This window comes from Canis lupus, chromosome 29 (assembly GCF_048164855.1).
Source record: "Canis lupus baileyi chromosome 29, mCanLup2.hap1, whole genome shotgun sequence".
In the NCBI taxonomy this organism is placed as follows: Eukaryota; Metazoa; Chordata; class Mammalia; order Carnivora; family Canidae; genus Canis; species Canis lupus.
Genome location: NC_132866.1, coordinates 36,879,364 through 36,893,045, shown reverse-complemented (window position 1 = coordinate 36,893,045; position 13,682 = coordinate 36,879,364). Strand labels below are relative to the sequence as shown.

Genomic DNA, 13,682 nt, shown 5'->3' with positions numbered 1-13,682 from the left:
AATGAAGCACATTTATCTGTGAATAACTTACATTAATTATAACTCATCCTTACCGACTCATTACAGTAGGCATTCATATATTACACCAAGTTAGCTCTTCTGGAATAAAGCCACACTTTGGCACTTCTTGACTTCTAAAATCAAAATTTTCATCCAAGATCTGCTACCAACTTATTCTTTTAACCTAGAGAAGCTGCTTTGGCTTTTTCTGCCTTGATTTTCTTGACTGTAAGATAGAGATAACATCACCTGTTTGCCTAGTTCAAAAGGATACCATGAGGATAAAATAACCAATTAGTAACATATTTTGAACATTAAATGTACTTAATAAGTGCACTTTTATCACTTACAGATCTTGCATAAAAAGAAAATGATTGCTCACACATGAAAAAAACAAAACAAAACAGCATTTGTGAAAAGCCAAAAAAAGCAAGACAATGTGGCAGGTCACATCCACAATTCTTGGGGGGCAGAGGCAGTGGGAAGGGCTGATTTCGCTGAGGTTGCCTGTAGCTGACTTTTGCAGAGCATGAGCACCAGCATGGAATCCTCAGCTCTTTTTCATCATCATTTAATCCTTGCAATCAAATGAGGGAATAACTAACTTTATCCCTATTTTACAGATGAACTAACTGAAGCTTTCAGAGATTAGGGGATTCACCCAAGGTCACACTGTAGCTTAACGACAGGCTTTAACCAAAGCAGGCTCATTACAGAAGGGTTTCTTGCCAATTCACCTAAGTGCATTGCCCTCCAAAATCCTGTAAGATACCTTCTCTTTTGACTTGACAAGTTCATTGTAATTCTCAACATTAGACTCACGAGCTCCAGATTTTTTTAAAAAGATTTTATTTATTTATTTATGAGAGACACACAGAGAGAGGCAGAGACACAGGCAGAGGGAGAAGCAGGCTCCATGCAAGGAGTCCGATGTGGGACTCGATCCCGGGACTCCAGGATCACACCCTGGGCATGAAGGCAGGCGCTAAACCACTGAGCCACCCAGGAATCCACACGAGCTCCAAATTGAGAAGATCTCAAAGACTTTCTATGCTCTTCAAAGGAGATCCTATTTCTCATCTATGTGATTGGAAAATATGAAAGGATTGATAATACCTTGTGTGGGTAAGTGTGTAGGAAAATAAGCACTACCAAAATCATCTACAATGTGTACATTCATATTGTTTGGGAGGGCAATTTGGCAGTAACTATCAAAAAATAAAATACAAATGAGACTGCTCGGTGCCAGATAGATCGTCACCAGGAAATTCAACCCCTCTGTGACCTCAGGCTGCAGCAAAAATCTCAAACATCTCATCAACGCCCACTTGCACATGCACAGGAAGAACTGTCTTCCCCCCTGTCCAAGGAGCTGCAGCAGGAGTACAGCGTGCCATGCCCATCTGCAAGGATGATGGGATCCAGGTTGTTCAAGGACACTGTAAAGGTCAGCATCTTGGCGAGGTAGTCCAGGTGTACAGAAAGATATATGTCATCTACATGGAGTGGGTGCAGTGTGAGAAGGCTAATGGTACAACTGTCCATGTGGGCATGCATCCCAGCGAGATCTGTTTTCTTACCCCAAGAGGTAGTCATCATCAGGCTAAAACTGGACAAAGATTGGGAAAATAATTCTTGAATACAAAGTAAAATCTTGACAAGTTGGAAAAGAGAAAGGTAAATATAATATTTGGGAAAATGCAAGAATGAATATACCTGCTGTGCAAGCATGGTTGAACTATAGAGTTTTAGCCTGTTGTGTATTCCTTTGAAGCTTTTCAAGATGTCTCTCAAACATTTTATTTCCTTCCTGTTTTCTTACTGGTAGCTCTGTCAATGTTTTTGCTGTTTGATGAATAATTTTGTGAAAACAAAATAACATATATAAACATATTATATATATTTATATATAACTTATTTATTATTTATATATTTATATGCATATACATAGGAAAGAGTGAGAGATTGAGAGAGACCTGGATGGATCAACATTTGGCATTGTTGGATAAGGTAGAGTACTGAAAATAGGGGAATTAAGTCAGTCTTTTTTTTTTTTAAGATTTTATTTATTTATTCACGAGAGACACAGAAAGAGAGAGAGGCAGAGACACAGGCAGAGGGAGAAGCAGGCTCCATGCAGGGAGCCCGACGCGAGACTCAATCGCAGGACTCAATCCCAGGACTCCAGGATCACACCCTGGGCTGAAGGCAGGTGCCAAACCGCTGAGTCACCCAGGGATCCCCTTAAGTCAGTCTACTTATGATAATGGCCTACACTTACTTGGTGCTTGGGTACTCTTTACAACATTTTACATAATTTAACTGGATTAATCCTCCCAACAAATTATGTTTACATTTAACAGTTGAGGAATGGGCAGCCTGGGTGGCTCAGCGGTTTAGTGCCACCTTTGGCCCAGGGCATGATCCTGGAGACCTGGGATCGAATCCTACGTCCGGCTCCCTGCGTGGAGCCTGCTTCTCCCTCTGCCTGTATCTCTTCCCCTCTCTCTCTCTCTCTCTCTGTGTGTGTCTCTCTCATGAATAAATAAATAAAATCTTAAAAAAAAAAACAGTTGTGGAAAGTGAATCACAGGGAAGTTAACTCGACTAAATTCATACAGTAAGTGGCTCCAGAGTACCACCTACACCTCACTGCCTCTTACTCTGAAAGTTCAAATTCCTCCCATTCCACTTCTAGAAATGCTGCAGTCAAGAGTATACCTCCAGAAAAGACATGGAAAACACCTTCTCTGGAGGGTATCACCAATCCCAGAGAAAAGCTCCAAATATACTGACAGTAGGGCTCTTCAAAGGAACAGCTGAGCCAGATCACTTTACAATAAAGTCCAATCAACAAGTAACACTGCTTACTTAAATCTTCAATCAATTTTTTGTCACACAGTGAAGGATCACAAGACACCTAGGGAAAGACTCTAAAATGAAAAACAGAAAAAAAAAAAAAAGAAGCAACTTGGGAGATTATTCAGAAATGTAAAAACATAAAAGTCAATGTATCTTTTGAGAAATAAAACATAGGTTACAAAAGAATGAGAGTATGTAAAGAGCTCTTGGGACCTCCAGCATGATGGTAGAAATAGAATAACTATAATAGAATAATAATAGAATAACTCCATAGAAGAGCTGGAAGATAAAGTTGAAATGAAGCAAAAAGATTAAGATGAAAAATAAAAGAAAACCAATATGAGAATTAGCCAATACAGGAAGTCCAACATCCAAACAGGAGTAATTCTTCAAAGATATCAGAGAAATTTATTACCAAAGAAATAATTTAAGAAAATTTCTAAGAGGTGAAGGATATGTTTCTAGTTTGAAGGAATCTATTATGGAACCAACTTAGTTGATGAAAATACTAAAGCCTATTATTATACATTTTCAGAATACTGGTGATGCAGGAAAGCTTCTTCAGTGTTTAAATATTTTTAACCCACTCTCTTATCACTGTGTGGTCTCTGAGAAGTTCACTGTAAGTCCTCACATTGTTCCCCAATTATTCACCAGCAAGTCCTCCCAAATCCTAGCTTCTTTCAAAATTTTCTCTTTGTCTTTGACTTTTTCTTTTTTCTTTTTTTTTTTTTTTTAAAGATTTATCTATTTATTTATGATAGACATAGAGAGAGAGGCGCAGAGACACAGGAGGAGGGAGAAACAGGCTCCATGCCGGGAGCCCGACTTGGGAATGGATTCCGGGACTCCAGGATCGTGCCCTGGGCCAAAGGCAGGTGCCAAACTGCTGAGCCACCCAGGGATCCCCTGTCTTTGACTTTCTAGGTTGAATAGGATTTATTTGGGTATAGATTTTTTGGTATTTATCTCACTTTGATTATTGAGCTTCCTGGATCTGTGGTTTGGTATTTGTCATTAATTTTGGAAAATTCTCAACCATTATTACTTAAATATTTCTTCTGCTCCATTCTCTCTTCTCCTCTGGTGTCTGATGTATATGTTTTTACTGTTCGAAATGTGCCATGGCTGTTGGGTATTCTGTTCTTTCTCATACTGTTTTCTCTTTGAGTTTCAGTTTAGAAGCTTTTATTAACATATCTTCAAGCTTACTGATTCTTGGCCATGTTTAGTCTACTGATGAGCCTATCAAAGGCACTCTCTGGGGCACCTGGGTAGCTCAGTGGTTGAGCATCTGCCTTTGGTTCAGATCACCTTTGGTGATCCTGGGGTCCTGGGATGGAGCCTGCTTCTCCCATTGCCTATGTCTCTGCCTCTCTCATGAATCAATCAATCTTAAAAAAAAAAAAAAAAAAGACATTCTTCATTTCTTTTGCAACATTTCTAATTTCTAACATTTCCTTTTGATTCTTCATTAGATTTTCTATCTCTCTGTTTACATTGCCAATCACTTCTTGTTCTTCTTCCATTAAAGTCCTTAACATATTAATCATATTTATGTTAAATTCTCTGATTAGGAATTTCAAAATCTATGTCATATTGGAGTCTGATGTTTGGTTGGTCTCTTTTTTTCTTGCCTCTAAGCATGTCATATACTCTTTTATTGCAAGCTACATGGGATGTATCAGGTAATAGAAACTGAGGTAAAATGGCTGTTAGTGTGAGGTTTATTGTGAATCCAGCTAGAAGTTGGGCTGTTTAATGTTTGCTGTAGCTGTAGGTACCAGAGGCTTCAAATTCCTCTTATGTCCTTGTTTTTAACTCTCCATTTTCTTTGAGTTTCCCTAATAAGTTCTTCTTAAATAGAATCTGCACCTTACAGGTCTCTTTCGGCTGAAATCCACTGTTACTATATTAAAGCTGTGTTGACATAGTGGGAGGACAGGGGGAGGAGAGACTTCCATAATTTCAAGATGAAATCTCAGCCTTGGGGATCCCTGGGTGGCGCAGCGGTTTAGCGCCTGCCTTTGGCCCAGGGCGCGATCCTGGAGACCTGGGATCGAATCCCATGTCGGGCTCCCGGTGCATGGAGCCTGCTTCTCCCTCTGCCTGTGTCTCTGACTCTCTCTCCTCTCTCTCTGTGTGACTATCATAAAAAAAACAAAACAAAACAAAAAAACAAAGAAATCTCAGCCTTTCAGAGGGCCTGTGTCCCTGGGCTGTGGTCTCCAGTGTTTTTCAGCATTCCTGTTTTTCCCATTCTCTCCTCCAGCAGCCTCTCCCCCTTTCAGCCTTAGTTGAGACGGAACACAACTGGAGGCAGAAGTTAGGTAATTTCCTTTCCCCCTGGGGTAAAATAAGTCTCTGATAAAATCCTGTCCCCTGGAAAGCAGCCCTTTTTCATGGAGAGCACTATAGATAAATTTCAGAATGGTACTTTGTCCTCCTGCCAGAGACATAGGAGAATTTTTCTCAGCTCTTCACCATGAGAACTGGGTGGGGTTCCTGGAGGTAGGACTCATGGAAGTGTGGGGACCCTCCCTAAGACCACGGGTCCCCAGGAATGTCTCACTCTTATGTAAGTCCACACTTAGCTTCCATCAGTTTGTCAAAATTGCCATTTAAGTGTTCCTACCAGTTTATGGGTGATAGGTAAATCGATTCAGCTGTGATTTTCAGTATTCCTTGTCTTTTCAAATTTTAGGGTGGCAGTTTGTTCTATGACCTCAATTCTCTGATAGGTCTGAGAAAAGTCATTGGTTTTCAGTTTGTTTAGCCTTTTTTTCTGATAAGGTTGAGGGTGATGGATTGGTTGAAACCAGAAATTGAAAAGTTTCTAAAAACTTCTAGAAAAGAGGGAGGAAATAGTTACATCTGAAGATCAGGAGCCAGGCTGACATCAGGCTTTCTCACAGCAACACTGGAAGCTTGGCAATAATAGTGCTATGCCTTCAGAATTCTGAAGAAAAAGATCTAACCTAAAATTCTATACTTTGCCAAACTATCAATTGAGTATGAGCATAGCATAAAAATATTTTTAGAAGATTTTAGACATAAAGCTACTCAAACTTTTCCCCTCATCACCCTACCCTTATCTGGGAAGCTGCTTTGTTCAGAATAATGAAATAAAACAAGAAAAGCCCAGCAGCCAATGTTGAAAAATGAGTTCCTTTTTTTTTCTTTATTTATGATAGTCACACAGAGAGAGAGAGAGGCAGAGACACAGGCAGAGGGAGAAGCAGGCTCCATGCACCGGGAGCCCGACATGGGATTCGATCCCGGGTCTCCAGGATCGCACCCTGGGCCAAAGGCAGGCGCTAAACCGCTGCGCCACCCAGGGATCCCGAAAAATGAGTTCCTGATAAAAATATACCCAGGCATTGGTTGGAATGCTGAGCATACCCCTCTCCCCAAATCTTCCAACCAACCAAAACAGTCCCTGTGGCTATGAGTCTTAGCTACAACCTTGGTGGTCTGACATATCCAAGTACTCTTTCCCTGCCCTTGGCTTTGCCTTTAAGCACCGAGAAAGTATCATGTGTCATTAATAAAGTGTAAAGAGAAAGAGGGAGGAAAAACAAAGAGAAAAGAAAACATGGGGGCAGCCTGGGTGGCTCACGGTTTAGCGCTGCCTTAGCCTAGAAGACCCGGGATTGAGTCCGGTGTCGGGCTCCCTGCATGGAGCCTGCTTCTCCCTCTGCCTGTGTCTCTGCCTCTCTCTCTCTCTCTCTCAATGTGTCTCTCATGAATAAATAAATAATAAATAAATAAAATCTTTTAAAAAGAAAAGAAAACATGGGTACTGCTATTTTTTCTTAGTCTTCTGGAACTATTTAACTTTTTAGATTATCTGCATATAAAATGCACTGAATTTTTAAAAATAATACTTAAATTTAAGAAGATGAATTCTAACTGCAGACTGGTTAAGAATTGTTTGGTGACAACATTAACTCAAATCACCTCCATTAATTCTACTTTGGAATGCTTAGTGTTTACCTAATAGAGTGAGCATAAGAAGAGGCAAAGACTTTTCATACAAATTTTCTTTTATTTTTGTATCGCAAGTGATGAATACTTATAAACTAACCTTTTAAAGTTGACCATAAAAGGCACTACATAAATGGTTACACTGTGGCATCACCAATATAACATCTTTTGGAAAATGAAACAAATAATTGAGGTCACTGGGGAAATAGGTGGTCCGGGCTTGGTTAAAAAAAAAAAAAATCCAGTGTCAATATCATAAATAGATTCAAAAAGTGCTGTGTGCCAGACTTGGTGTGCTCTGGAAACCATGAAATGACTCAGGCCACGACAAAGGCATTGACAATAAAGATTCAAGTGAACAGCTAAATAATATTGTTTCGTGAAATGAGTAAGTAGTACAAAAGGAGCATTACTAAGTTAATCTATTGTTTCATGTAACATACGATTTAAAATTCATAGGGAACTCAATTAAATATTCTAAGTAAAATAAAAAGAAACTGAATTAGCTCTTAAACTGTTCCCCCAACATATCTTTTATTTCAATCGAGGAGGTAGTGATGAATGAAAGCAAGAAACACTTGAGGGTCATTCCTCAAAAACTGAGGCCATGATTTCATATTTGTATCTCATACCCAGTTTACTAAGGAAATTCTTTGCCTTCCTTTCTGCCACATCACCCTATTTCTTCCCTTCACAGCATTGATCACTAACTGCCATTTTCCTGTTTATTTGTTGGTTCCTGTGCTTAAAGTTTACCTCCTTCATGAGAATGGAAGCCCGATGAAAAGAGGGATCTTGCTGTCTTACAACTGAATGTATCCCACAAGTTACCCAATCGATACCTCCCACATCATAGGCATTCAGTCAAAGTTAAATAGGTGAAAAGTGCATAATGAGCACCTGATAGATCCAGTAAAAAATGTGCATTAATTCAATTTTCCTCCCAATTTCCTCACAGTCATCTTCTGATCACTGGGAGGAAAAGAGTCTTCTCTCCAAACAACTCTTGCAAGTAATAGAGTTAATGGTGATCACTGATATTGGAATCTTCCTAGTCACTAAATAGAATCATAGCACGGTTGTAGCTATTAGCAGCCTTGGTCCTGTGGGAAAATTCTCAAGAGCTTATTTAACCCTCTTAGTTACAGAGAAATGTAGTCTACTAAGCAGCTACTGCATAAGGTTGGACACAATAGAGGAACTAAAGCAAACATGATAATAAAAATGGTGTTATGTATCCAAAGCACAATAACTGATTTACTCATTTACCTCAGTAGGACATTTTGCTATTACCACTTTACTTGAAACCCTTTGATGACTCTGCACTGACTACAGAAAACACCAGAGTCTTTAGCTGGAATATGAGTCCTTCCATACTCTGGCTGGTTTCCCATCTCTGAGTACCTGGTTTCTCTCTCAATAACCAAGGCTCCAGTGGAAGCAAACAGCTTCTAATTCCCTGAATAACCTGACTAGTGTTTCTTCTCTCAATGCTTCTCCCACTCTGTTCTCTCTGCTTGGAAAGACCTCCCCTCCTGCCCCACTCAGTAGTCTCTACTCATTGGTTAAGACTCAATGGAAACTTCTCGAGCCCTCTCCTCCAGAAGTGACCAGTTCCTCAGGTGCAGCCTCCAGCCTCAGGTACAGACCTCATATTAGGCATGGTTCATGGCTATTCCCAAAACTGCATTTCCCACCACTCTTCCCATTGTTTACTCCACACACACTTGAATGCTTGCAGTTCCTCAAAATCCTCATTCTCATTTGCCAGGAATAAACAATGTTTTCCCAGGTATTTACATGGTGTGTTCCCAACTTCATCTGACTCTGCTCACACATCTCCTCTCATAGAATTTGTCCTTGACCACTCTACCAAAGAATTTTCTTCCCTTCCACTCTCTAAATATAATTACCCCTTCTCTAGCTCTTTACTTTACCTCATTTTCTCCTTCTAGTACTGATCTAGCAATATCTACTTAGTGATTATCTGTTTTCCTTCTAGAATGTAAGCTCACTGAGGATGGGTCTTTTGTTCACTGCTGTAAATATTGGTGAACGAATGAGTGACATCTGTGACACTTTATAACATGAACTGGCTTGAGACTTGTCTCCCTTGCTGAACAGCAGGGGTTATAGCCAATTCCTCTTGGTTTCCTTATCTCCTTCCTGGCACAAGGTAACTTCTTATTCATTGTATGACCAGATGATGTCGAGCATAAATTACCTATAACAACAGTTCCCAGCAAAGGGACTCTGAACCGATATATACTACCTAACCTGAAGAATACAACCATATTTCCACAATCCCTTTATCTACAACTCTTGAGACCAGATGTCTTTCAAAATTCAGGACTGTTCACTACTTACCACCCCTAGTAGGGGCTGGGGCAGTACCCAATAATGAAACCTCAACCCATTAGTAGCTCTGCAAGAAAACATCTGAAGAATCCTATAGAGTGTGATAAATAATGCTCAAGTCAGCTTTTTCTGTCAAGTGACTATCAAGATACATTTTAAGAGCTTGGAATTTTGGAATTGTGGACACAGGGCTATGAACATGTACTGGCATGGGAGATCTGTATCTCTGTGCTAAAATGGGTCCCCCACATTCTAGAAGATTAGATATCGCTGATTTCACACATTAGTTTAAGATGTATTTTTCTTTTCCCAGTACAGCTAGCATTTACTATTTGTCAGCCTTTGTGCTAAGCTCTTTAAATATGGAGGGGAAAACTGTTTGCTCCATTCTATAAATGAGGAAGCTGGAGTTTATAGAGAGGGTTAGTGGCTAGCCCACACAGCTAGATATTGGCAGAGCTAGATCCACACTGAAGCTGTCTCACAATCAAAAGCCATGCTCTGGACTATCTACCATCTTGAATTCAAGATAAAAATTCTTTAATGTTGTCAAGTTTCTTCTTATTGTTGAGCCAAAGGAAAATTTCTATGATTCAAGTGAATGTAAAAATCCAGACTACAAGTTTCTCATTATAAAAAAAAGGCTGGCTATATGTAGCCAACATTTACTGAAATTTGCATAGTGGAAGAATTGATTTCCTCAGCTAACCCAATGTCTTACACATCTGCAATGAAAGATCAAGTGATTCCAGATAATTAAAAAGTTATGTATTTACATTAACTTGTCCTGATTCCTTTTGCAGAACCATAATCCCAGGTCTACTATTCCCTGATAGAGGAGAGTAGGATTGAATAGAAGGGAACAGTCAAAAAAGGCACTAATGTAGAGAATATGTACATTTTTACATTTATCTTTTTCAAGAACATCTTAGTTGCTTGAATTTTTTTAAGCCAGGTGGAAGTTGATCAAATGTACTTGTGATGGCCAACTTTTGAAAAATTTTTCTTATTAGCAAATATAGGAATGATATTTTGGCAATGAGTCAGTTGTATAACAACAATAAAGCTATTTTAAGAATCTCTGCATAGAGCTCGGGCTTCATTTGAAGACACCCTTATGTGAAAGCCTCAAATTATGAAATGTAGGGTAGCAAAAATACAACACACATTCATTATATGGCACAAAAGCAGATACTATGGACATGAAGATTAAGAAATGAAAATAACATATACACTAAAAACATCACAACAGAAACAGGCTTTATTTCAACCAGACAAGTGAATACTTCAATTAACAAGTTCTTCAAGACTTGAAGATAATGGCAATTAAAGATGGTGCTCAGGAGGCAGAAAAGGAAAGATCATCATGGAGGAACTGCACTGCCTTCAAAAATCCCTTTCAACAATATGCTCAATTTGAAAGATTAATCAGTTCTAAATCATTAGACTTCATGCGTTTCAATATTTGTACAAGACTCTCATTGGAAAGTTACCCATTGGTTCCAATGACATCTTTCAAAAAAGGAAAATAAAATGTATAGATAGATCAGTATCATGATTTTTTTTTAATATTAGAAGCTGGGATTGAAATACAGTTTTCAGTCTGAAATATTTCAAATGAAAAAATGTTATTACTTAAGATGCCTTGTTACAAAGCTCCTATGTACATATGTGTACAAAACAAATAGGTATTATTACCTGACACCTCAACCCATGACTTCTCCCCCATCTCCCAATGGGAACAGTTAATCAACTGGGAGACTTTACCTGGGAAGTTCCAGAGTCCTGCATAAGGATTTCCTGCCACTCATAGGCTGGGCATGAATCGAGGACATGTCATCAGAGAACATTTCAGTTTAATATAACCTAACATAAAATCAATCCAACAAAACATTGCATATGCATAAGGTTTAAGACAAAATTGCCTATCATTTTCAACTTTTGCCTGACTCATTAAATTCATCAACACTTTCAGAGTTTTCTCATCAGGGGTACTTTCGAGAGCTTTCGATCTCCTGCTTCACTTCGCATTGAGTTGGTCAGCACCTTGATTGATACAGACAATTAGGTTAAAGAAAGGTATTGGGGAGGGGAGGGAGTCACTTAAGGACAGAAATGGGGAAGGACTCTCTTTCTCCATAAGACATTCCAACAGGAAAAAAAAAAAAAAAAGACGAGAAAAGGTATATAAACAAACAAACAAAATCGTGTTCACAGTAAAACATGCCAGATTTGTAGTTTCATTTGAAACCAACAGCAAATCATGAAACGTCATGAAGAATATAAGTAAAGGTAGAATCTCCTAGAGTAATTACTAAATGAAGTTAAAATTACCACACTGATCAGTAAACCCCAGAAGAAAAATAAACAGCACTTACATTTCGGGTCCTTCTTAAACATCATACAACTTTTCAAGGTTAATGCATAAAATCCATACATAGGTTTGGCCTCGCTGCACAAAATTTTTTTTTTTTTAAAAATACAGTATACAGAAAAAACTCTTGTATTCCCCATTTTGAATCATCAGCTCAAAACCCAAGAGTAAAAGATCGGCTAGAAGGATTTTAAATTATTTACAAATCCAGCAGGTTCATCTGCCATAATGGCTTGGCTTCCGTCCCACAGCGGCATCCACCTCCTCTGACAGCAGTCCTCGGTTCCCTGTTCCCACAGAAGGCTCTTCGGCGCCTGCCACCACTACTGGTCATCAGCCACCTTGAACAGCTCCAGCAGGGCTCCAACGGCTCCGAAATAACCCTGCGAAAAGCAAGGGGAAAACTTGTGCATGATGATCTCTAAATAGCCAAAGGCCTACCGTTTTTAACAATGCTAGGAATGCTGTCCCCTAATGTGATAGATAAGAAAAACGTAAAACCTGAACTCAGCCATGCACCGTAGAATAATAGTAATAATATTTATTAGATACACCTGTTTTTTTATATGAACTAAATTAACTGCTGTATGTACAGCGCTGAGGAAAATGTCTGGCACTTGGTGTGTACTACACGAGTGCTGGTATTGTTGGAATTGATCTTTGGCAAAATCCACACTATGACCCTCATTTCACTGATGAGAAATAGAAGGTAATGAAGGAAATTTCCCTTTCAGGGTCATACTCTTATGTCAGGGCTCAACCTCAAATCTGTATGACTTCAGAGTTGTATCTCCCAGGTATTTATCTCTAAGCTTCCCTCTGCAGAACTTGGAAAGGCATCTAAATCAGCCAGAGCTTCCCTTTGCTCATCTATAAAATAAAAGCCTGTTTTTGTGAAAGTGAAAGGAACTGAAAAACAAAAATGTTTAGGGAACTTGGTTTCCAAAAGGTCTGAGACTCCACTCCTGTTGCCTGATTCGACAGTCACCCACACAAATGGGTGGCAGCGTGCCAGGACAGGCACTCCATGTAGGACCTCTGCTTCTGCTGCTACCAGCTAACATTTATTGAGGTTTCATTATATGCTAGAAATTGTTAAAAAAAAATAATAATAAAAATAAATAAATAAATAATAAATAAAAAAATAAAAAAATAAATTGTTTCTGAACACTTTACATTAGTTCATTCATTTCATCTTCATAAAAACTTTATGAGGCAAATATTATTATTATTATTAATTATTAATTAATAATTATTATTAATTATTATTACAGCGGCTAAAACAGATGGAGAGGTAAAGTCATTGTCTAAAGACTCCTAGTCAGTTAAGAGGCTGTGTCTTAACAGCTTGGCTGACGACTTCTCAATCCTGTTATGAATGAGATCAGTGAGTAAGGACTCCTGTGGCAGGACAGGAAAACCGCCACACGTGTGCCTCCCAAAATTTTCTCTCCACAATATCCTCCAGGAAGACCTGCTTAAGCCAGAGGGAATCTAGGAATGCAGAACCTTTTCTGAGAGATATTTACAAGGGGCTATAAAAACACTCACTTTCATTGGCAATGAAGACCGAGTTATGATACGTGCATAGCAAAGCCAAGCCACGGTCCAAGGGGCCTTAGGATTGTACAAATGAATTCAGGTAACTAAGCTTTCACCTGCAGAAGTGAGTTTCCCCAAAATGTTGGATCTCACTCCCTATTTTACTGCCAACTAACTATCCATGTGACCGTGTAGATGACTTTTAATTCCTGATGGCTTCTACGGTTTGTTTTTTGCTTTAGTTGAAGAGAATCTGGATTTAGGGTTGCCAGATAAAATATAGATAAATGCCAGATGAAATAACCATGTCCTGTATTTTTAATCACTAAATATGGCAATTCTAGTTGAACTGGAAAAGCAGTTTTCTTTTTCATTTTAATTGCTTTTTTATAGCTTAGGTGCTTTTCCCCTCTTCAAACAAAATCTTACGTGGAAACGATAAATAAGCAGATAAAAATGGAGGGGCTCTGGTTGGGGAGAGAAAGTGAAAAATCAGGGACTCAAGTCCCCTCAACCCCCCAAAAGTTCTATCACTCCATGCTTTAAGCCTACTTAAAAC

The 13,682-nt window shown here is 38.9% G+C and overlaps 1 protein-coding gene across 2 annotated transcripts in view; it reads right to left on the bottom strand.

The window, feature by feature from the left end:
• Positions 1-10,450: 10,450 nt before the first annotated feature.
• PANK1 (pantothenate kinase 1) overlaps positions 10,451-13,682 on the bottom strand; it is a 57,794-nt gene continuing 54,562 nt past the window's right edge. For both annotated transcript variants that reach the window (XM_072806158.1, XM_072806159.1), the window contains exon 7: positions 10,451-11,964. In XM_072806158.1, coding sequence (XP_072662259.1) covers positions 11,905-11,964 — 60 coding nt within the window. In that variant the 3' untranslated portion in view covers positions 10,451-11,904. The remainder of the gene's footprint in view (positions 11,965-13,682) is intronic.